Here is a 23,406-nt window from a genome sequence, read left to right as displayed (position 1 = left end):
CATTTCATTGACTAAATATGCGCTAGAACACGTTTATCTTTTGTTCAGAATCAGCTACTTATCACAGGTAACCGCCACGACTTCTTCTCATTCATCCCCGCAGCGCCATAGTGCTTTACACAGTGTAGACGCCGAGCGTCTACTGACTTCAATGGGGAAGCAGAGAGTGGGTTGTTCCACTGCAGCGATACTAGATGGTCACTGGATAAATGCTGGGCTTTGTCCCGCCCATCGGACGCTCAGCATCTCTGGGGGTCTATGGGGCAGTGGGCTGGCCCGGATCTCAGCTTCTGCATGATGATTGGATGATCTGTCTGAGGCTGAGTCCCTTTTTGATTGACAGCGAAATGAGCGAATCAGCGATCTTGAAGTATAAGCATCCACCGGAGCAGTTTTCAAGTTTTTCATTCCGTCGTTCGGAGTTGATCTGGAGACGTTACTGATCCTCAGCGACTTTGTCTTTGTTTAAATTTACATATAAATAAACGGACACATTTTATGATGTAGGCCGAAAATGAGCTTCCCCTCATTATAAGACCAGCAGCCACCACTGCTTTTTACTGAACCTATTTGTGCATGTTGTAACCATTGCAAACACATAATGTTTAGCATAGATGTACAAGAGAAAAGGCACAAATGCAAAGATTGATCTGGGCTTTAAATAATCAATATTGGACCATTCAAATAAAAATCAATATGTCAATCAATTTTTTATCCAGCCCTATTTATGTATATTTAAGTCATCTGCTTGCAGATGAATTGAAAAATACACAGTTAGGTTTTGGCTACCATGTGGCTAGTTGCACCTCCTCACAGTCTCCTCTGCTAGGCCTTGGCCAGTCGTGTTTCAGTGCAGACCTCTTGCAGGGTGAGAAGGCCTGCGGTTTGTTCTGTGCATGCTTTGATCTGCACAGTCTCTGCCAGCAGCACTCAGGGAGGAGGAGAGGAGGTGGGGAGGGAGGAAGGGATGGACAGAGGATGGAGGAGAGGGAGGAGTGCACACGAGGCTTGCACAGCACCCAGCAACCCACCCTACCCCCCGCTTGGCTAGAGGCCAACTCATACCAGATGCCTGATGTTACACTTGATATTCCCATGCTATTGTAGAAGATGTAAAGGAATGCACTGGTCTTCACTGAATATGATCATGTGTTATAATGTGACAATCCATTAGCAAAATCACACATTTAACATCTCTAAAATACCTTATTTAATCCTTATGAGAAAGAACTTAAGTAATAGCTAATGAAGAAACATTTTACAATACAGTAGCGGTTCGGTGGTTATCAAGGCTGCCTCTTCAGGAGGGTCCTGCTCCTGAATCTCATCTCCTTCATGCTTCCTCTCTTTCTTTCTCCCTTTCTTTCTTTGGAGCCATATTTGGTTCCACACAGTGTTTTCTAGTCTTCCTTGGGTCCACACACAAAAATAATAAGTAGAACAAATAATAATTAAAATCACACTAAAATAATTATTAAAAAAAACTGAAAATAATTAATTAAATAATTTGCTAAAATAATTCTGTGTAAAGTTTGCAGTTAATTTCATGTTTTTTTTCCAGCTTTTTCTGAATGTCTGAACAAAATTTAATGGTGACAGAGGAAAAGTTGGTAGGATTGATCCTCTTGGAACTATGAACGTCTGCACACAGTTTCATGCCAATCGTGACAACCAACAATGCCAAAATATTACAGCTGTAAAAAATACTCTATCATGACTTTTGACAGCAAAAAGAAATGATTAACTGTGATTTCAGTTGGACTTTAAGCGTCAGAACTGCCTGTGAGTCTGAATCTGATTGCGTTTGTCTGTTGATGTTAGCCCAGTGATGGACTGGATCTGACAGTCTAGTCAGTCAACCAAGGACGTTTCTTAACCTCAGAGGTACCACCATTTGTTGCTATTTTTTCTCACTCTTGAGTCTTGTGTTGTTACTTAGTATGAAAATTTTTACATTCTGCATTTTGGACATTTGTGACTCAGATTTGTTATCAAGCCCACTGTTGTTTGTCCTGGTTCAGTGCGAAGTGGCCTTTGCCAATCCATACCATTCGTTCATAACATCCACCAAGCTTCTTCCATTGACACTTAAAGACAGGCTATTATTTTTTTTCTCTCTACTCCCTTTTTTTTGACAATCGAGGCATGTTGATCGCCATGGTTACCTCCTACAATGTGACTGCTGGGTCGTCTGTTGTGGCTCTGTAATTGCATGGAGACCGGTCTTTATACAGTATGTATGTGTTACGTGCTGCCTAGTATTTCTGCTGCTTCTGTCTCCCAGTCTCCAGGCGGTGGGTTTGTTTGACAAGCTTGACGTGTGAAGACTCAGTTGCATTGTAAGAAAACCCCCTGAATAATGCAACGTGACAGAGAAGCAGTTAGGAGTTGTTTAGCAAACATCTAACCAGATTATTAAATATTAAAATAGCAGCTCTCCGTGGGCTCGCTAACAAACCAGATGATAGACAGAGAGGCTGCTCTGTTGTGGCCACATTTTCACCCCACATGGATCAATACTGCCTGATTGAGAGATTGAGAACACTTGGATTACTCAAGAGCAAACCAGGAAACACTTAACACTTGTCCCTCAGCATATGCCTGCTATGTATCTGTTCTGTATCATTACTGCAGCCTATTCTTTCTTAAATGTTGTGTGTGTTTCATTTAGTGTCCAACACCTTTGTGTGTGATTTTACTTGATTTTTCCATGGGCTTTTGGATGACTGCAGAAAATAAGATCTGGAAAATATACTGATGTATTTTATGTCGTAGAATAAAACGTGAAAATGTCTTGAGCTTGTGTTAACCACAGACCTTATTTCAGTCATCTAACCAAAAACACATTCAAAAAACCCATAGACTTTGAGTCAAGGGAACAGGAAGTGGAAAAATGCTAACTTATTTCCAGGTATATAACTTGAAAATATTTGAAATACTGCACCATTGACCTCAGACATGGTTTTTGTTGGTCAATTGTGCAAATGCTTTCTGCTGCCTAAAGATAGCAATGCGCCAGCACTATGCCTGATCACACGTCATCAGACCAACACACCCATGGGCGCTCACATGGGCGCAGGTGTATTTGCCTTTTAAACAACATGGGAACTGGACGGGAAAATGACAACTATGTCGGCCTGACACTAGCAAAGACACTTAAGTTTTACTTTGCACCACTGTGTACCAGGGGTAATATAGGGCCCATGGTCTCCTAAGGACGAAGCCTAACGACTGGTGGTGGTGATTCTGACCTTCATCAAGTGCCACCAGCAGATCATAGTTTTCAGTTATCCAGTGAAATAATTGAAATATATCAATAAATCTCAACTTGTCTACATTCATTGCTGGCAATACATAATTTTATGCAGATATTCATGCTTCCCAGACAATGCATTGTCAATGACTTTGGTGATCTCATGACCTTTCCTCAAGCACGACCATGAGGATCACATTTGCGGTTCTTAGTCAAATGTCTCAGCCACTATTGGATTACCTTGATATTTGATACATGTTCAAGTTCCCCTCGAGATGAACTTTAGTAATTTCGATGATCCCTCAAGTTTTCATCTAGTGCCATCATCAGGTCAAAATTATATTTTATTTATAATTTATTTAGCATCATTGCTAAGTCACCGTTATTATTACACCTATGCAGTAAGACAAAATAACCATCCATCCAATACAATCCAATACAATCCATAATTTGTCCAGAATTGGTTTAAAAGAAATGTAAGTAAATAAGAATTCTTTGACAAACTTGCATACCCCACGTAGACCTTCCCATTATCATATACATGCGCTCAGACTGAGCTACAAGAGAAATGTTACAGAACGTGCGCCGGAGTGCCAAATGGCAGCAACAACACATTAAATTACAGAGCTGTAAAGTACAGTAACCTACAGTACATTACAGTACAGTAAAGGAAAAGAGCAGCCTCCAGAGGGGTCCGGCTCTGCAGCCGCTGGGTCAGCTTCTCCCTTCCTGCTTCATATCTAAGACTCTATTCATCGCTGTAATGCACATAATGAAGCGCTGTGAGGCTGCAAGTTGAGAGTCCACTGCAGCAAAAATGTTTTTACTCCAGTGCAGTTATTACTCTTCCACTGTAGGACAGCAGAGGAAGGAATGGACGCTGACTCAGCACACACTGTCCGTTCAGACCGGCCCAGGATGTTTTATGTGTGCACCTTTTAGGAGCACCTTTGCCAAGATACAAAGTGCTAGTGATTGAACTGTGCCATAATGCGAGTCTGAGTGAGAAATTATTCATGTGCTGGCAGGTGTGAGCAGGTAGAGGAGCGCTGTCTCACACAGTATGACCTTGCCTCTGCTGCACTCATTACTGCTGGGTATAGAACACAGACGAAGGGAAAGTGCTGCCGTCAGCTTAGGCTTCATTTTTCATCACCTCTGAGTGTGCCACTGTTTATTTATTTTTATTAGAGAAAATGTAACAATATTAAACAGAAAAGGACCAGGTGGCCACTTCTTTTGAACACCATATTTTATATATTGATTTATATTGTTATTCTAACAGCACTTTGTACAAATCAGCTTGGTCCTACCTTTTTAATAAAGGTGGGTAAACTGAGCTACCCTCCACCACATTCCTGGTTTTAAATGTCATCAGTAAATTAGAGCTCATTGTACATTGTAATTAGGGCTTTAGCTATCGTTTAGGAATTTTTACTGGGAATTTGAGGTTTTTGGCTCCCTAACTACTTTGACAAAAGATAAGAAGAAACTTTATTGAATCCCAGGAGGGAAATGTGGCAAATTAAAATAATAAGTATAAGAATTGATTATAATATATTTCAGCTATTGATAAGAAGTCTTTGAAACTCTATAAGAGCATTTAGACCTTTACCCTGGGAAATAAAATATCATTTGTATAATAATAAAATTAACTAACAAATAAAATATGAAAAATAAAATAAAATAAAAAATCCAGATAAATAAAAAAACATAGAAACACTTCTTTTGATGCCTGTTGAAAATGTTTGTGGGGGGGTGCAGTGGGGGAAATATGACACTTTGTTCAAGAAGTACTTGATTGAACAATTGAATTTTTGGATGCTGTAGTTTGTAGTGATGTTGTATGGGACTGCATTATACTGTGACATGTTGGTTATACTCTGTGCTATTGGATTGCAATATGATGCACCTGTGTTTCAGGTAATTAGTAGAAAGAAAATTGGGAACAAGCATAACTAATCATGCGTACGACCACACATAGAGGAGTGTTAAAGTTCTCCCAGGCATCGTTTGCTCCTCAAATTCTCATTAATATGGTAAGCTATCTAGCAAGCTGCTGGTCTGGCGTTACTCTTTGTGCTTGTTTTTATTGTGTGTATCTGCATTTGTGCTGTAATCAATGTACAATTAACAGAATTTTGATATTGATATTTTAGAAGCTTGTGTCAGGCTCAGGCCAAGCTTCAGGCCTATGTTATATGTGGTATTAAACGAGGAGGAGCTGTCAGATCTTGTACAAGCTCTTGGCTTACGTGGAGTGTCTCTGCCTGACATTTCCAAATGGCTGGGTCAGACACACAAAGACTAAGCTGCCAGAGTGTTACATGGATATCTGAGTTATCTCTAAGTCCCAAGTCTTCCCAAATCATCTGCACTTTAATAAGTGATCCTGTGAATTATACATTTCTGTCACACAAAGTCACTTCAGCAGAGATAGCCTCATGCCAAAGGGATGTGGAATAAGTACGCCAGGGAAAATAAAATCATGTTTTGTGAGTTTCTTGTCTGGCAAGACTGTGGTACTTTGACCTTTATCTCCTGCTGGCCTGATGTCTGTGTTCACTGTCACAGCACCCACAAACAGCAGGTATGAAATAGTGCAAAGGAGGATACAACAGCAGTCTGATTTTTGCATAGAAATGATGAGAATCCATTAAGGTTCTCTCTGGAAATATTTTATAATGTGCAGCATCTCCAGGGAAAATCGTGTACTGCTGAATAGCCTATGTGTGTATGAGATCTCCACTTTGCATGTCAAGTTTAATTGGCTAAGATGATTTGACTTAAAAATTGTTTTGGACATTGAAGTACATGGTTAGAAATAGTGGTTAGAAATCTAAGAATTATATTACAAATTTTTGAAAATGACTGATAGAACTACATTTAAATGAATAGAGGTATGATAGGATAATTAGGTAAATGTATAAGTGAAGTCGACAAATTGCACAGACTGGATGAGGCTGAGGTGAGTAAGTTAATGTAATAATATATTTTTACCCCAGAATGACTGTAGTTAATATTTTTTTGAAATAGAAGTGTCTAATATTAAAGTCTTTTGTTGCTGCCTTCTTGCACAGGTGTTTTTCTATCCACGTACCAACAAATAGTGCCGTCACTGCTAAATTAGCTTTCTCTGGAGGATCAGTCCCAGAGGCTTACGGTCAAGACCATCTCCCTGTAGCTGATTCTGCTGACTGCATGTTCCAGTCCTTCCTCCCAGTTCAGTCCTTTCATAAGTGCAGCTCAACTGAAAACACTGAGAGCATCTCATCCTCGCTTCACACTGAGGCAGAACTGCTATCACTGCACAGTCAATAAGTCTGGAGAGATTTACAGTCGGTCTCTAATGAGCAATCAAAAGTCAAACCAGTCCTGTGAAAATGAATCTCAGAGGCATTGATTTCTGTAATTAATGTATTTAAAAGATGCACGCACATCATAATTCCTAAATTGTTGCCATGGATGCAGGTGTTTGCAAGATATGTGAAATTACAATGCAGCAACTTTTATTTGAACTAAAATTAAAGTTAAAATAGGAATATGGGAAAATGGTTTTGAGAAATGACTATTACAGTTTGTTATATTTCTAAAGAGTAATATTGCTTACGGTTTTGGAGGGATTTTACCTATTTTGCACATTGCACAGGCTTTCTTAGACAACAGTACAATACTGATTTTTGGTCTTAGTCAATTGCTAAAATTTTCTTTAATTTTACAGTTTTAGTCAAAGATTGTGCCTTGGATGAACCAACTGTGGAGTCCAAACAACAGCCTGGCATTAGTCCTGACTGCTTCTCCTGACGGATGTCTAGCAGCTGTTGCTATAGGATTATGAACTTTCTGTCTTTTCTATAAAAAAGGTTACTGGCAAATCTCCCTCATTGTGCATATTGCTGCTATTAACATCAGCTGTTTCTCTTTGAAGGCCACTCCAGGCCACTTACCTTATTCCAGTATGTAGGGGGCACAGTAAATGTGGTTGTGCCCACAGTGAAGTTTAGAGGATGTGGAGCTTTGGTGTACTGTAGATCGGATTCACGGATTGGCTGGCACCCAACATTTTCTACTGGTTCACTGCCATATTTTTGTGCGTGCGTGTGTGCGTGCATGTATGCCAGCTTGCTTGCATCACATACAGTATGGATTAGCTGTGTTATCCTGTGTTTGCCTATGATTTGACTCCTGGTGGGAGGCAGAGTAGGAGATAGGAGGATGTTGATTGGTTGGTGGTTGAGCTGGCCCAGCTGTAACCTCAGACCTCCTCTGTCACCTGACTTCAGTCCCATTGGCACCAGACTGCTCAAATGAACATAATGTGTCTATCTCACAGAGAAAGTCAAACAGGAAGAGAATGACTGAAGTTAAACTATTCTTAGCTTAAAAGCAATTATTTGTAAAGTAATAAAAATAATAATACACTATTTATTAAGCACATAAAACAGAGAAGTCATAAAATCATCATATTTAAAATGTGGTGTGAAAAACCAACTCAGCGTGGAAAAAGTATCTTTGTTTTATTTGAATTATTTTGTAGTTGAAATAATTGTCTTTTCATCCCACTCTTTTACTACTGTTAGTCTGTCAGACAGTACAGTTCAGTACAGCTACAGTATGTCTTTAGTCTTGAATTATATTGTTTTCTCTAGACAATGGGTAGTAACACCGAGTCATGCCTTTACACCTTACACCTTACACTACTCCATTTCAAGTTGCACATACTGTACATTTTAGCAGTGTTAACAACCAGTAATAAGAAGTGCACCTCTTTGGTCCAGACTCTCAGATATCAACATGTTTACCATGACATTTGGTTCAGAAAGTCAAGTCTGTAGTACCTATTCATCTTATGTCATTATCAGGTCAAAATTTCAGCATGCACAATTCTTTGGTTTGTGACCAAATACTTGAATTATCCCCTGGGGGAAATTCATGTGTCCATTAGCCCATTGTTGATAATAATAATAATAATAATAATAATAATAATAATAATAATAATAACAGTTAATAATAAATAAACAATAATAATTAGATTAGTCCACCTCCTTTGGCTGAGGTGTTGTATAGCCTGATGGCAGTGGGAACAAAGGATCTCCTGAACCTCTCTGTTCTGCAGCGCAGTGAGATGAGACGTTTGCTGCAGCTGCTTCTCTGTCCTGCCAGAATGTTGTGGAGAGGATTGTTGGTATTATCCAAGTTGGCCTCCATCTTACATTGCATGCATCTCTCCACAACAGTCCTGAGTGAGTCCAGACTCCTGCCAAACATAGACCCAGCCTTTTTTACCAGCTTGTCCAGTCTCTTTGTGTCCATAGCGGACATGCTGCTGCATGCACCTAGGTATTTATAAGTGTGCACCACCTCAAAGTCCTTCCCTCAAATGTTGATTGTCTGAAGGGTGGGCCTAGACCTCCGAAAGTCCATGACCATCTCTTTTGTCTTGGAGGTGTTCATAAGGAGGCAGTTCTTGTCGCTCCATTCACTGAAGGCCATTGTCAGATCCCTGTACTCTTCTTCCTGCCTGTTCCTGATACACGCCACAATAGCTGTGTCATCCGAGTATTTCTGGATGTGGCAAGACTCAGAGTTGTATTTAAAGTCCGCCATATACCGGGTGAACAGGAACAGAGCCAGAACAGTCCCCTGTGGAGCCCCAGTGCTGCTCATCACTGTCCCTGAGACACAGTTACCCAGCCTGACGTACTGTGGTCGTCTTGTCAGGTAATCCACAATCCAGGACGTGAAGCAGGGATCCACCCCCATCATTCCAACTTGTCTTTAAGAATGGGGGGTTGGATGGTGTTAAATTGAGAAATCAAAGAACATAATCCTCATGTAACCACCTTGCTCATCCAAGTAAGAATGGGCCCGGTGGAGCATGCAAAGGACAGCATCATCCACTCCAACATGTATGTATCTTATTAATGTTAGCATGTTAGCATTGTTACTCAGTGTATGTTAGCATGCTAAAATTAGCCTTTAGCTGGGAAAGAATTTTCATATCAGCCTCCAAATAATTATTCCGAGTCAGTGATATCAGGAATTTCACATTGATGAAGTCAACATACCTTTGGCAGAATGGCTGGTTACATCAAACCAAAATCCAGTATTTACACTAATACAATCCATTCAATCCATGGCTCAAAAGTAGCCAATCTAGGCTGTTTATCTGGTGTGAGTGCCAGGTTTGCATTACCTTGGAATAATGTGTCCTAAGTCAGAATATGTGGTGTCAACATTACATCAAAACCTCTGTCTTGTTAAAAAAAATATCAGCATGAAAACAGGACAATGTGGAATCTGGTTTTATAGGCCTACTAACTATTTTACTGATAGTGTTGTAAAGTCTTTACAAGACTGTTAGTGTCCAGCTTTATGCATATGAAACCAATATGTTTTGGTTGGGACCAGTTCTGGGACCTTTGACTGCAGTGATTAGAATTACTAATTATTATTATTATATTTGGGTGTTTGTACGGCCGAAAATCTGTCTACAGAATTATAGATGGGGCTAAGGCTGATCATGAATTGTCCTGTCTGTCTTTCCCCCATTTTTCTTGTCCATCTTTCTACTGTATGTCTCTTATAAAGGAAAAGGAATAAAAATGTTTTTCAAAAACAGTTTTTCAAACGACGACCAGAAATCAAAATCTCTCTGCATCTATAGAAATCCATTGATAACACTATGAGGAATGAATCAGCCTCTCTGTTCTCAGATTCATCACTGGCGATAACCACAGCACTGATCATTACATCCCTCACAAAGAAACCGACTGCTCCGGGCTCCGAGCTCACTCCTATTGTTCCACTTACCACCAGCATGGATAGCTGAGTTTCACTGCCACACACATATACACACACACACACACGCACGCGCGCGCACACACACACACACACACACACACACACACACACACACACACATACACACATAGTCCTGCACAGTCTGCTGCTTATTGGAAACCTTTCAGCCTCTGGGCCAAAGCGGGGCAGATTTGCACAGAAGAGGAAGTCAACCAGAGCTGCGTGTCAGTGCTTCTGCTCTTACACTAAGAAGCCATTTCCTGCTTGATTATTTATGATCCTGATGGATAATCTAATCTTAGATCAATTACCCTGAGCAACCTATGAGCTGCATATTACAGTGACGGTGAATAAATCTGTCAGTGGGAGACATCTGGTGAAATTTAAAGTCCTTTGGCATGGATTCATTACAAATCTTTCCTTGAATGGAATGTATTTGGTTTCCAATCATACAGTAGATTTAACAACATGAGTGGTCTCTGGTAGGAAGCTTCATGTTACAATATATTTATCTGTGAAAGTTCTCATTCGTCCAGGTCATTGTTATCTCTTTCTCAAATTAAATCGAAGGCAACTGGACTTGTATTTGTCTGTGGAAGACGTTTCGCCTCTTATCTTATCTTAATATACAATATATTTACTAAAAGGGCCAAGTTATAAACACTTTACAGTCTTTATACAATGCTGCCCTCTGCTGAAAGATCAGGGGAAAAGCACTTACAGCTCAGCTCAGCTAAAGTAAACTAAATGAAAATAATTCAAAAATAAACGTTGATGTTATGAAACTAACACTGAATTATGTTTTTGCTGTTGCTGCTTCCATTTAACTGACAGATATTGTATATTCTTCTGTCCCTCCTTGTCTTGCAGGTATTTTATTTTCCACGCTGGTGTTTGGCCCGGCCTGTGGCTTCATCTTAGGTTCCGTCTGTACCAAAGTCTATGTTGATGCTGTCTTCATTGACACCAGTGAGTTGTCATTTATTCTTTGTTTACACTGTTCCCCTGTGCATTAGTATATTTGTATTGAACCTTTTGGGAAAATTAAGAATATCATTACACCAAAGTGAAAATATTAAAAATTTTGAAACAGGCAGAATGTACTTCCAGTGGAACCCAATTTCTTCACATTGATCTCTGAAATTTCATCTTACTGCATCATTCAGCAGCCAATCATTGTGCTAAATTCCCTCCACCTCCTGTGCAGGTAAGCTGGACATCACCCCAGATGACCCTCGCTGGATCGGGGCGTGGTGGGGCGGATTCCTCCTTTGTGGTGCCTTACTCTTCCTGTCAGCCCTCTTCATGTTCGGCTTCCCCCAGGCGCTGGACGAGCAGGACATGGACGGTGGAGGGGAGAGTGAGCAGGCCATGCTGCCTTCTTCCCTGACCCTGGAATACCAGGGCTCTAAACCCAACGGGGCCATTCATGGTTTTGATATGAACAGCGGACTCTCAGTCTGTGAGCATCTGAGAGGTAAGAGGGAACAGAGGGAGCAGATGGTGAAAAGTGTGAAGCCATCTGAAACAAAATATCCTTATCTTTTCTAACATTTTTTTTTCTCTTCATCATTGACTCAGTAATCCCCCGGGTAACCAGGCACCTACTCTCTAATCCAGTGTTCAGCTGCATCACGCTGGCAGCCTGCATGGAGATAGCTGTAGTTGCTGGCTTTGCTGCCTTCCTTGGCAAATACCTGGAGCAGCAGTTCAACCTTACCACCTCCTCAGCCAATCAGCTGCTAGGTAGGCAGGTCATAATCATATCTGATTGTCTTGTTGGGTAAAGCCTTTTTGTTGTGTCTAACAATCAATTTGTTTAACCATTAAAACATCAGGGCAGAAGAAGCTTGTTAAAGGAGCTATTTGTAAGTTTTGCTATTGCTAGCCAAAGTTAGCATTAACAGCTGTTTACTTACCAGTCTTGAGAAGAGCTTCAGCCATGGTTGCATTTTCAAGACTATATTGCGTCCTCTGAGCAGCCCTACTTCTTCAGCGTTAGACTGGACACTACAGTGACTCAGTGTCGGACACTGACGAAATGGGCCGACTGGACCAGAGTTAGCTGGTTAGCATGATAACATCAGTAGGAGAAAAAAAAATGATAGAAATAGAAGCAAAACAATATTGTTGCTTTCCAAAGCTGCAGACAGCTCTTGCTGAGTAAAGGAATGAAGTTTGGTGCTGAACCTGCAGCATTTCTTCTAGACTGGTAAGTAAACAGCTGTTAGTGCTAATCCTGGCTATGTACCAATAACAAAGCTTACAAATAACTTAGGTTATACAAATCAAAAAAATAAGGACTATAATGACAATACTTGTGCAGTACAAGAATCTCTACTATGGAAAAATAGGACAACTTTTAGGGAAACAGTGGACATCCCTGTCTTTATCTCTCCAGGTATGACGGCGATCCCCTGTGCCTGTCTGGGTATCTTCCTCGGAGGGCTGCTGGTTAAGAAGCTGAACCTGTCTGCTCTGGGTGCTGTCCGTATGGCCATGCTGGTCAACCTGGTGTCCACTGCCTGCTACGTCTCTTTTCTCTTCTTGGGGTGTGACACTGGACCTGTCGCAGGGGTTACAGTGGCCTATGGCAACGAGTAAGAGTGATAACCTGCTGATGTGACTGAGGAGTCTGACTTTCTACTTGTATATGAGCCTTATTGTTGTTTTCCTCAGGTTTATATGCTTATTTGCAGTTTTATAAGAAACATATTCTAGTTATATATGACTTCCTCTCCAAACATGCAACTTTCTTGATGAGTTGTAGCTATTATTACTTTAGTCTTTCCATAATTTCTCTCTACTATAATGCCCAATGTATTAATGCAACATTTAAAGGAATAGCTGGTCATTTTGGGAAATATGCTCACTGGCTTTCTTGCCAAGATTTAGATGAGAAGATCAATACCACTCTCTTGCCTATACAGTAAATATGAGGCTACTGCCTTTGTTTGATGTGAACATTGTACATATATACCCTCTCTGATATGACCTTTGACTTCCTCCACAGGACATTGCAGTCTTGGCAGCGACCTGAGTCAGCATGCATCAGTAACTGTAACTGCTACACAGCATCAGTGAGCCCCGTCTGTGGTTCCAATGGAGTCACCTACCTCTCAGCCTGCTTCGCTGGCTGCACCAAACCAGTGAGTGGAGACGGTAACACTGACCAAAATAAGCTATATAATGACTACTCTGGACACCGGACACATTCATACAGACAGAGGAGTAACTAAGCTCCAATCTCTCCCTGTCTTTGTGTCAGAACCTGACCAGCTGTACGTGTATATCCAGCAACAGTGAAGATGCAGTGGCTTTGCCAGGAAAGTGTCCCAGTCCAGGCTGTCAGCAGGCCTTCCTCACCTTCCTATGTGTTATCTGTGTGTGCAGCATGATCGGAGCGATGGCCCAGACGCCCTCCGTCATCATCCTCATCAGGTATGAGACTGCTGTTATACATGAACTCCACAAGAGGGAGCTGTTGATATGTATGACCAATCAAGGGCGAAATCTCAAGTGTAGAGATTTGTCAAGGTGACACTGGTACAGAGAAATACTGACAGACAAGGCAATATATATATGTATATATATGTTGCCTTGTCAGTATTTCTCTCTCTCTCTCTCTATGCATATATATATATATATATATATATACACATATACTGTATATATATATATATATATATATATATAAAATAACAAAGAACACTGTAGGGTACAGAACAGACAGTGGAGTAGATGTGTGTGGACATCACCGACATAATGATGTCTGACATTCCACATATTGTATAATTTATTGTTAGTATAAAATACTTAAGTATATAGATTGTTTTTGTGATTTTTAGCGTATGTTGTCTAGACGGAGTTTGTTGTAGTGTGAGGGTTATACTGTTGGCTTTATACAACCTGACTGATTTCAGATTTCCGGCTGAAATAATAATTGCTGCATCCCCAGAACTCCGCAACGACTTTAATGTGAATGATTATATCATGACCAATAGAAACAATGGCCATAAGTTCAAAACCAGTCCCAAGTTGCAGTAAACCAGAAATATTCTTGACCCTAGTGGCAAAGGAACCCCTAACCTGTAGTCTGTGTAGTGCCTTGTAGCAGCATTCAGATCACTAGTACACATTGTTCATCCCAATCGTTGCTCTGTTTCAGAACCGTAAGTCCAGAGCTTAAATCGTACGCCCTTGGAGTTCTGTTCCTGCTCCTGAGACTTATAGGTAAGAAACATTAACATTAGTCTTGTAGTATACTTCAAATAGCATATTTCTAATTCCATTCATATTGGTACACTTTCTGTAATGAGTCTCACACTGCTGTGTTTGTTCTACCTGTTATTGCCCTGAAGTTTTACTCTGTCATGTAAATTTCAGAGCAATTTTTTTTACCTTGGATGAAATGAACTTCATCGGCTTCTCTATGAAGATAGTAGACCTCAACTCAAACTAGTGCTCTTTGACCTTTTGACCTGCTGTCTGTCCACCCCCACCCCCACCCCCTTTCAGGCTTCATCCCTCCCCCTCTGATCTTCGGCATGGGCATCGACTCCACCTGTCTGTTCTGGAGCTCGGTTTGCGGCGAGAAGGGAGCCTGCATGCTGTATGACAACGTGGCCTACAGGCATCTGTACGTCAGCATCGCCATCGTCCTCAAGTCATCAGCCTTCGTCCTGTACACCACCACGTGGCAGTGTTTGAGAAAGAACTACAGGAAGTACATCAAGAACAGCGAGGGTTACCTCACTCCCACCGAACTCTTTGCCTCCAATGTGACTCTGGACAATTTGGGCAAGGAGATCACGCAGAACCCAGTCAACAGGACAAAGTTCATATACAACCTGGAGGACCATGAGATGTGTAACAACATGGAGTCAGTTTTATAGTGTCACTCTGCACCGGGACTGCAGACTAGAACTGTTAATGTGCAACTGACCTGATGTGCGATGTTTCTTTGGTGTCGTCTTGGTTTAGAGGAATGTCCTCAGTAAGGGTTTTATCTTCTTCTCACCCAAAACATCAGACATAATGACAAAATTGAAGAGGTGTTTCCCAAAATGCTCTATATCCACATTGCACTCAATTTTTTATTTTCTATTTTTTACTAAAATATAAATTATCCAGTATTTTGTCAAAAAAAACAACACATTTCTTTTTGTTTTAGCATTTTTTTTTCTAATTTGACACGTGAGTAGGGATTGAAAGCAAACACTGGGAGAGAAAGGAGGAATGACACATAAACTCCGCCATATTTCAAAGAGGGATGTTGCAGTTATGTGTTATGCATCCTAGACTATTCATCTACCAGAACACCCCAGGATTGATTTTCTTTATAGTAACACCATTAAAAGTTAAGTGAAAATAGTCATATTAGATTTAGATGTACTTTAAATCCAGAGCTGTGTGAGAAGCAGAAATCTGTTTATTCATCGGCTTCATTAGACAGTTTATTTTCCTTTAGAAGGAAGTTTTTCTCAGGTCCAAATGTCAGATAGAGTGAGAGTTAACATGGTCGTTCATTGTTAGATGATGCATTTTTAGCTTGTTTTTGGAGCACTTTTCAGATATAAAGATCATACAGCTGTAGTGCAATTGGGACCTTTTCATTCAGGGAGTGTCAATCTTGCAACTGCTAGGCAACCCTACCCGAATACTTCTTAACACACTTCTGTGCCAATAGCCCCCTTACCCTCACCCAATATTTTAATTCATTTTAAATACAGAGATGTCAAAACTTCAGTTGGGCCTGTTTCCTGGCTACATCATTAAAAAGTTTAGAGAAAAGGAAAAGAGAAAAGAAGTATAGATAAAATACCCCTCTACCCCAAAACCAAACCAAAAAAATGATCTTTCCATTAACCTTAACCCCAGTGATCCAGACCAGATCATCATAGAGAGTATGAAAATGAAAATGTAGTTTTGAAAATGAGTCATATTACTTGTAGTCTTATAGAATAGCCCAGAAGTTGAGTTTACAAAAATACATTACCAGTGTAATCATTTATTTTACATGTGCTAAAAGTGGGTTTGACTTTTTCTCAAGAGGTGGATATCCCATTTTGGAGCCAAACTCTTCAGTTTGAGTTGATGTTGCACACATTGTTCAGATTTTAGAAAATAACAAACAGTCTTTCTTCATTGCCTTCAGTGTAATTGGCCTGCTCTTGTTCCAGAAGGAACTTAAGGACATGTGTTGAAGGTAGAGGAGTGTTGAGCCAGTATGTAATAATTATCCCTTTGCTGTGCTACAGTGTGGAGTTTTGCTGTGAATGCTGGAAAAGATTCTGAGACTCATTTTCTGTTTCAGAGACACAGAGCAGTTTTTTTTCTACTTCACACAATTAAGTTGATCATCTTTGTTTTTCCTTTAGCGTTTAAAGAGATTAGGTACACCTCCCGAAAGGTAAATGATAAAAAACAGAAATCCCTTCCCATTGTTTGAATGATGATCTTACCCAAAGCAACTGACTGTGGGTGAGGATAAAGGAGTTAGGAGGCCTACTCATGAATACTTGGACTAGACGCACATGTGAGCTGATTCAGTAACTGAACCATGTCTCTAACCAGTGATTTGACCGTGGTACCACCATTATAATTCTGTCACTCATGTCATTGGCAAATGGAGAGGGAGATACAGTTTGACTTGGTGGAGTCATTCTGCCTTCAGCAGTGATGCATGGAATACATAGCAACATGATAAATAACAAGCAGGGAACATTGCAAATAAGACTCTCCAGTGTACATGTATGTAGTAGGGCTGACGCAGGTGAAGGCTGACTGAGAGTGTGATGTGCATTTAAGTAGAACGCCAAGTCAACACAGCGAGACGTGATGATTCTGGTGGGCTAGCTGTCAGCAGACACAGCATAGCATGACGCACAGTGTCAAGCCAGAATTAGTTCTTTTAAAAGCATGCTGGTAATGCATGTAATGATAAAAAAAATAAATATTCAGTATGTTACTAAGTTGCACACACTCTGTGGTTTGATGGACATGGTAATGGTTAAATACACATTTAACTCTAATGGCCTGCAAATTCTATTTTTGACCATGGAAAAGCTTTATAATGCATACTGCATTGTGTTGTTGACATTTAAAAAAAACCTCAGCTGACTCATAATCACTCACACTGCAGTGATTGTTCAAATACAGATTTTTTTTTTTTTAAATAATATATATATTTTTTGTTAAGGAATTCTATGGGATTCTGATTTCTGACATATCCAGTTTATAGAGAGTATATTGTTTTTCCTGGCTTACTTTGTAAGTATTTAATATGTTTTGCATCAAAAATATGGCGGTTTGTCCAGCTACTCACCATTGCAGCAGATTTCATTTCCAAAATGTTTAATCCCTTTGGGGTTTGAGATTGGGGGTTAAAGGAGTATTTCATCATTTTGGGGGGAAATACACTTGTTCACTTTCTTCATACCGAGACATGGTCATTCACATATTCCCCTGTAAAAAGGAAACTCGTTTGGTTTTGTAATGAGATATACCATGTTAACAGGTTAGCTTTAGAGGTGCTCATGGGTGGATTTTGTTACCAGAGCCAACGACTGCTGGTTGTAGTTTCATATTTACTGTACAGACATGCGGAGGTGTCAGTCCTCTCATCTCTTTGCAAGAAAGCTAATAAGTGTATTTCCAAAATTGTTAAACTGTTCCTTTAAGTTCGTTAACGCCACCTACTATTATTTGAAAAGTCCCACAGTTTGGTTACTCATGTTTTATGAGTCATTTGTTTGCTCATGGTGGAGATTACTTTAAAACCACACAACTCATGTGATGTATTTAACTTCATTAAACCAACAGTATAAGATTTAAATTATACATTGATGCTGCTTTAGCATCATAAATAATACAGAAAATATTTATCAAATGGGGAAAACAGACAGCTGTCAGAGAATACTTGAGATCAACTCTAAATGGACCTACATTCAATAGAGAGCCATGCCAAACCGCACCAGACTAATGTCTGCTTGGTTTGATGTAAACAAAGAGAGTAAAACTGCAGTTAAGACTTGAATCCTTAAAACGGAGGAATTTTTGGGTACTGGTGCCTGAAACAGTTTCCAAGCTCAAAATTTGATCGTCCCCGATGGGACGTTCGGCTCCTCGCAGGACATTCAGGACAAGCCGGACATAACGCAGAGATGTACAAACAAAAGGAAGCTTCCGCAGCTCTAACAGGGAGGAGGGTGATAACTAACATCACCAGCTGGTTACCATCTTCTCCTTAGCAACCCCCAACAGGTGGCGCTGTCTTTGATATCTGTAACGTCCAGTGTGTCATAGTGCTGACTCCTCTGTACATAATAGTGCCATACAAGTGCCAAAGTGACACCATAGAAGTGTTCTGTAACGTCCTGCAGAGAACTTTGTCTCAACACGCTGGAGCTCAGAGCAGATCCTCCAGCTGTATGTAGCCTTTCTGTGATATCCTCCACTTACTTTCACCATATCATACAAAAGTGTCCCAAAAACATATTGCCTATAAAATATTGTATATTGGTCTAGAAAACAGTATTATTTAGGATGTAATAACTGTTAATATGTAGGACTTTTCTACTAGTGAAGGTATTGTCTAATTTAGATTAATCTGTCTTTCCATCAGTGGCAAAGCTGATAACTGTTTGTTGCTTTGGTCCAAATAAAAACAATACTTTGCTTGAAAATAAGTGGCACCAATGTTGAGCTATAGCCTGACATTGTACAGTAAATAAGGTTGACTGTAGAAAGTCAGCCAAACTTCACTGATAGCAGTCCTGCACCTGTGCCTGGATATAAAGCTCTACTCTTGAGACTTTGTGATTGGAGCCGATGTTGTGCCATATCAACCTGTGCACTGTAACATTCAACACTCACGAAGAAGAAGCCAACATATTCTAGGTCTGTCTAATGCGCCGGCAAGGGTGATGGCGCTCGCTTGACCTTGTATTCACCTGCGGCGACAGGACTGTTTCTTTTGGCACCTAAATGTGCTTGAGATGTTTTGCCTTGCAACGAGAAAATAACTTTGGAGCATAAACGTTTTTTTACATCCTATTGTTCCCATTATTCTCTTCTGATGACCTTGCCTTTTGGTAACAGCAGGTTGACTTTTATAGCGGATCTTTAGTGACAGAAGACTTGACATATGAAGAGTTTACTGCCAAAATATGACATTTTTGGGCAAAGCTGTTCTTATCTGAGATGTTTCAAGAGCCATGGCCAACAATGGACAGTTATCCTGTAAATAAGTCCATAATTAGTTTGACCTTTTCATTGTCATTACTCATTTCTTACAGATAGTCACTTTTTGTAGATGAAGGATGTTATTTTGGAAGGAAACTCTTCATATGCAGATAGATAATCCTTTGGTTTGAGCCTTTAGGCAGCATGTTGCCTTTTATTAAAGTGAAACCATGTGCTAACCATGTTAGTGACGGTTTTGGAGTGATGTGTTTGCTTATTTTGTGGGCGGTATTCAATATGTGAATTTCATGGCTCTTTGCAGGGGACCTTTGAAAAGGAAAAGGGCATTGAAATAAGAAAATATCACTTATATTTTCAAAGCATCATGGAAGATTTTAGATATGCTCTATTGCTTCTTTGGTTTTGTTTTCTTTTTTCCTTCAAATTACATGAATTTATATTTAAAAGCTTTATGTTCTGTATATTTCTTGGAAAAGATTACATGATTGTATGTTTATTGTAAATACATTAAATATACTATTTTTGTTTTTAATGACCTTTTCTGCCTGATTATTATCTACAAACCTGTGGTCATTTCCTGCTGCTTAATCAGATCTCATTGTCACCGTCAGGTGGTTTTTACACCAGAGAAACCAAATTTGTCTTGTTCATTATGCCAGAGTCTAACACCTGGTGCAGGTGTTAGACTCTGGCATAAGGGTTTAACAGTGAGATAAACCAGTAGTAAATATTGTTCAGCTGATGATGTTCACATATCAAAACTCTCTGCTTTGAGCTAAATGTTAATGTTATCATGCTAACATCCTCACAATAATAATTCTAACATGCTAATGTTTAGCAGGTGCAGTGATTCTGACTGCCAGGGGCAGACAGAAACAATAATTCAGGCCAGGACTCAATCCCAGCTACTTGTTGATGTAACAGGTAGCCTACCTTGTTATAAATTTGGCGTCTGTCAGGGAGGACAATTATCCAGATTACAAAATATAAATATTTGTGAATGACCAACAAATATGAAAAAAACTATTATTATTAACTGCTTTAGCAATTGCTTGCTGGCTTTTTTTCAGACACTTTACATATATATATATATATACTGTATATATATATATATGTTCCCACTCCCACTCAGGCTATATAACACCTCAGCCAAAGTAAGTGGACTCATTCAATTATTATTGTTTATTTATAATTAACTGTTATTATTATTATAACCAATGAGCTACTGGAGACATGCATTTTCCCTAGGGGATGAATAAAGTATCTATCTATCTATCTATCTATCTATCTATCTATCTATCTATCTATCTATCTATCTATCTATCTATCTATCTCGTGGCACTATATAGCAGCACACTGTATTGTGTCTTTACAGGAGGTTTAGGGGGGTTTATAGTTGTCATTGCAAAATGTGCCAATATGAGAGGCCATCAGGTAGCCCTTTTCCGCTTGGAGACCCAAGCATTTGCCTTGTTTACCTTTCCTGATGGTGTGTCTCTGCCTGAGGGGGACATGAATGTTGTACCAAATGTCATGACAATCCATCAAATAGTTGTTGAGACATTTGGCTTATAAAGCAAATGTCAACCTCATAGTGACACTAAAAAGGCAAGGAATCACCAAAGTCAGTGATATTCATCCTTAGGGAACATGAACCTCTGTACAAAATGACCAAAGTGGTGGACCAATCAACATACCAACTTTGCCATCCATAAGGCCACATGTTTCACATAGTTTTAGCAGCCTTTACCATCTAAAGCGCAATTAATGGCCAGAAAGAAAAATAAATATCTGTCTGGAGGTGCAAAGAATATGTGAGCCCTCTAAATGCAGGTATCAGTCTAAATTAGCCTATCAACATCACTAATAAGTCTAAATGAGTGTTGATTCATATCTTTTACCACAAGGTGGCTGTGGTAGACAGTAATTTGGTACTGTAACTTTGAATTTCCATCACAATCATACTATGTTTTTGCCACCTGTGATTGGTTTCCCTCACCTTACTATCTCCTGAGCTGCCATGAAAGTAGCAGCAGTTGTGGAGTTTAGAGATTTGATCTATTTCCTAAAACTACATTTGTTCCTCTTTCCGCAGCAGTTAAAACTGCTTTTCTCTTACACAGATAATATGATATAGGTTTTTTATATGACATGTAGTACTATTCTTGTGATAAAGGCCTATATCCATCTGGTTAGTGTAACGTTAGGTCAGATGGGGTGAAAGGTCTCGTTTTCTTTTCCTGTCTAAATGCACTGACAGGAGAAGATAAATCCTGACATGAGTTTAATCAAAATGTGCTTGTGCTTTGCCATGATCTAATTTCCTGTCACCAAGCCCTCTGGTTGTCCACAGGCCTCCCTGCGGCGCTACAACAGCCAGTGGAGATAATAGCCAGGGTTATGGATTGACCAGTGAATCACCTTGTACCGCTGCTTTGAGGGAGCGATGGACGTGTTCGTGGCCAGGTTGCAGCATTGCCTTTATGCGAGAGCCGGGGCTGAGAGCTCTCCTGTTTCTCGAGTGCAGATGGGGTCTTGCCAGGGCCATGGTGCAGTGAAATGGAAAGCATGCCATTCCCTGTTCCGCTTGATGCCGAATGACTGTGAGAGGTTGTGTCATGTTCCTTGGCTATTGACTCAATGACTTGGGACTCCACGACAAAAGCCTGAACCCGTGCGGGCTTTCTGCGTGCTGACAGAGAAATGTGTCTTCCACTTGTCTTCACATTGACCCAAGGACTCTGCTGGACTGACGTGTCCACATCCCCAAAGTCTCACCTCCTGAACCCAGAAATAACCTTTCCACGACCTCGCCTGTCTCTCACGCTCTGTTAGCCTTAGGTCTGACTGCTATCGAAACAATTCACTGAACTTGTGTTTTTTTTTCCTGATATAGCTATGGATTACCTGTCTGTGGCAGTCAACCCATTCAGCTTCTGCTACACGGATGACATGGCTGTGAATTCAGCCTTATGTGTAGCATATTATTCACTGTCACAGTGGGTTAAAAAGTCAAGGCACAGAGTAAGCTCAGGCCATTAGCTGGTACTGAAATGACAGCACAAAGAGCCAGAGCTTCACGGCTGCCCCTGCCCTGAGGTTCATCCAGGAAACAAAATCACCATATGCCCTTCATTTGTTGTAGAAATTAGGATATCTGGACTCGCCACACTGCAAATAAATGATTATGTATTCCTCTTTACATTGTATGCAAAAAGATCATTCTGCATATTTGACTAATGCCTTGTCTTGTGATGTGACTGCGACAGCTGACCTGATTTATAGCAAGGTTCCCCATATTGTTAAAAAACACAATCTCTGACTCAGTGACAGTGGCCCAATTATCCCTTTCATGCAGAAAAGGTCCATGTACAAAAGAGACTGTGAATTGCAAATCCAGTTGCTGGCTATCCTTGCTCTCCTCTAATCTAATAATGTGATCCATCATTTCAGCAGTGACGGCTCTACACCCCAGGCATGGAAAAGAATTCCACAGAGGATTAATATTATATATTAAATACAATGTTTGCATATCCGCATATGCAAAGAGGCTGCATGGAGACAAAAAGAAAATCACAGTAACATATTTATAATAATGTGCCACCTCATTCCTTTGCATTTCCTGTGATAACGCCTTTTTAAAAAGTATTTATTTAATTATTTATTATATCTTTTCAGTCTTTTACTGGCTGTCACTAGAAGCTGACATCCATAACCAGCACAGATGTCTTCAGGAAAGCTTGAAGCTCTGTTTTCACTCAGGCAAACCAGTAAAACTCTGTGTTTCCTGCTCAGTAGTGGCACTGTTGGTTGAGGGATGGTCCTGTTGCAGAATCATCCATTACCCTGATGAGGCTGCAGCCCCTGAGCTATGACAACACAGCCACACGATGAGCGACACAGCCGACTGCCAGTATTTGTTTCACTGAGGCATTCATCACACTAATTACCCGCAGTGCCAAGCAGCTCCTGTAGCCCGGTGAAGCTTTGGCTGCTCGTTTGGAGCTGAGAAGAGGCAGGGAAACCTCACATGAGCCTAAACAGGAGGCTGTCCTCTTTTTCCTGGAGCTTCTGCCCATAATTAATTCAGCACTCCAGCAACTTGACAAATTGGAATGATGAATCTGGCCTCTATGAATAGA

The 23,406-nt window shown here is 40.2% G+C and overlaps 1 protein-coding gene across 1 annotated transcript in view; it reads left to right on the top strand.

The window, feature by feature from the left end:
- Positions 1-19,775, top strand: part of LOC111672275 (solute carrier organic anion transporter family member 3A1-like) — a 31,708-nt gene extending 11,933 nt beyond the window's left edge. The window contains exons 3-10 of the mRNA XM_023429661.2: positions 10,928-11,026; positions 11,265-11,534; positions 11,639-11,803; positions 12,459-12,657; positions 13,071-13,206; positions 13,326-13,498; positions 14,226-14,290; positions 14,576-19,775. Of these exons, the coding sequence (XP_023285429.1) occupies positions 10,928-11,026; positions 11,265-11,534; positions 11,639-11,803; positions 12,459-12,657; positions 13,071-13,206; positions 13,326-13,498; positions 14,226-14,290; positions 14,576-14,952 (1,484 nt within the window). The 3' untranslated portion in view covers positions 14,953-19,775. The remainder of the gene's footprint in view (positions 1-10,927; positions 11,027-11,264; positions 11,535-11,638; positions 11,804-12,458; positions 12,658-13,070; positions 13,207-13,325; positions 13,499-14,225; positions 14,291-14,575) is intronic.
- The last annotated feature ends 3,631 nt before the right edge of the window (positions 19,776-23,406 follow it).

The sequence above is a fragment of the Seriola lalandi genome, unplaced genomic scaffold (assembly GCF_002814215.2).
Source record: "Seriola lalandi dorsalis isolate HSWRI2012SDOR001 ecotype SW California unplaced genomic scaffold, Sedor1 jcf7180002054898, whole genome shotgun sequence".
NCBI lineage: Eukaryota > Metazoa > Chordata > Actinopteri > Carangiformes > Carangidae > Seriola > Seriola lalandi.
Note: the sequence above shows the minus strand (reverse complement) of the source record. Positions and strands in the feature narration are given on the sequence as shown.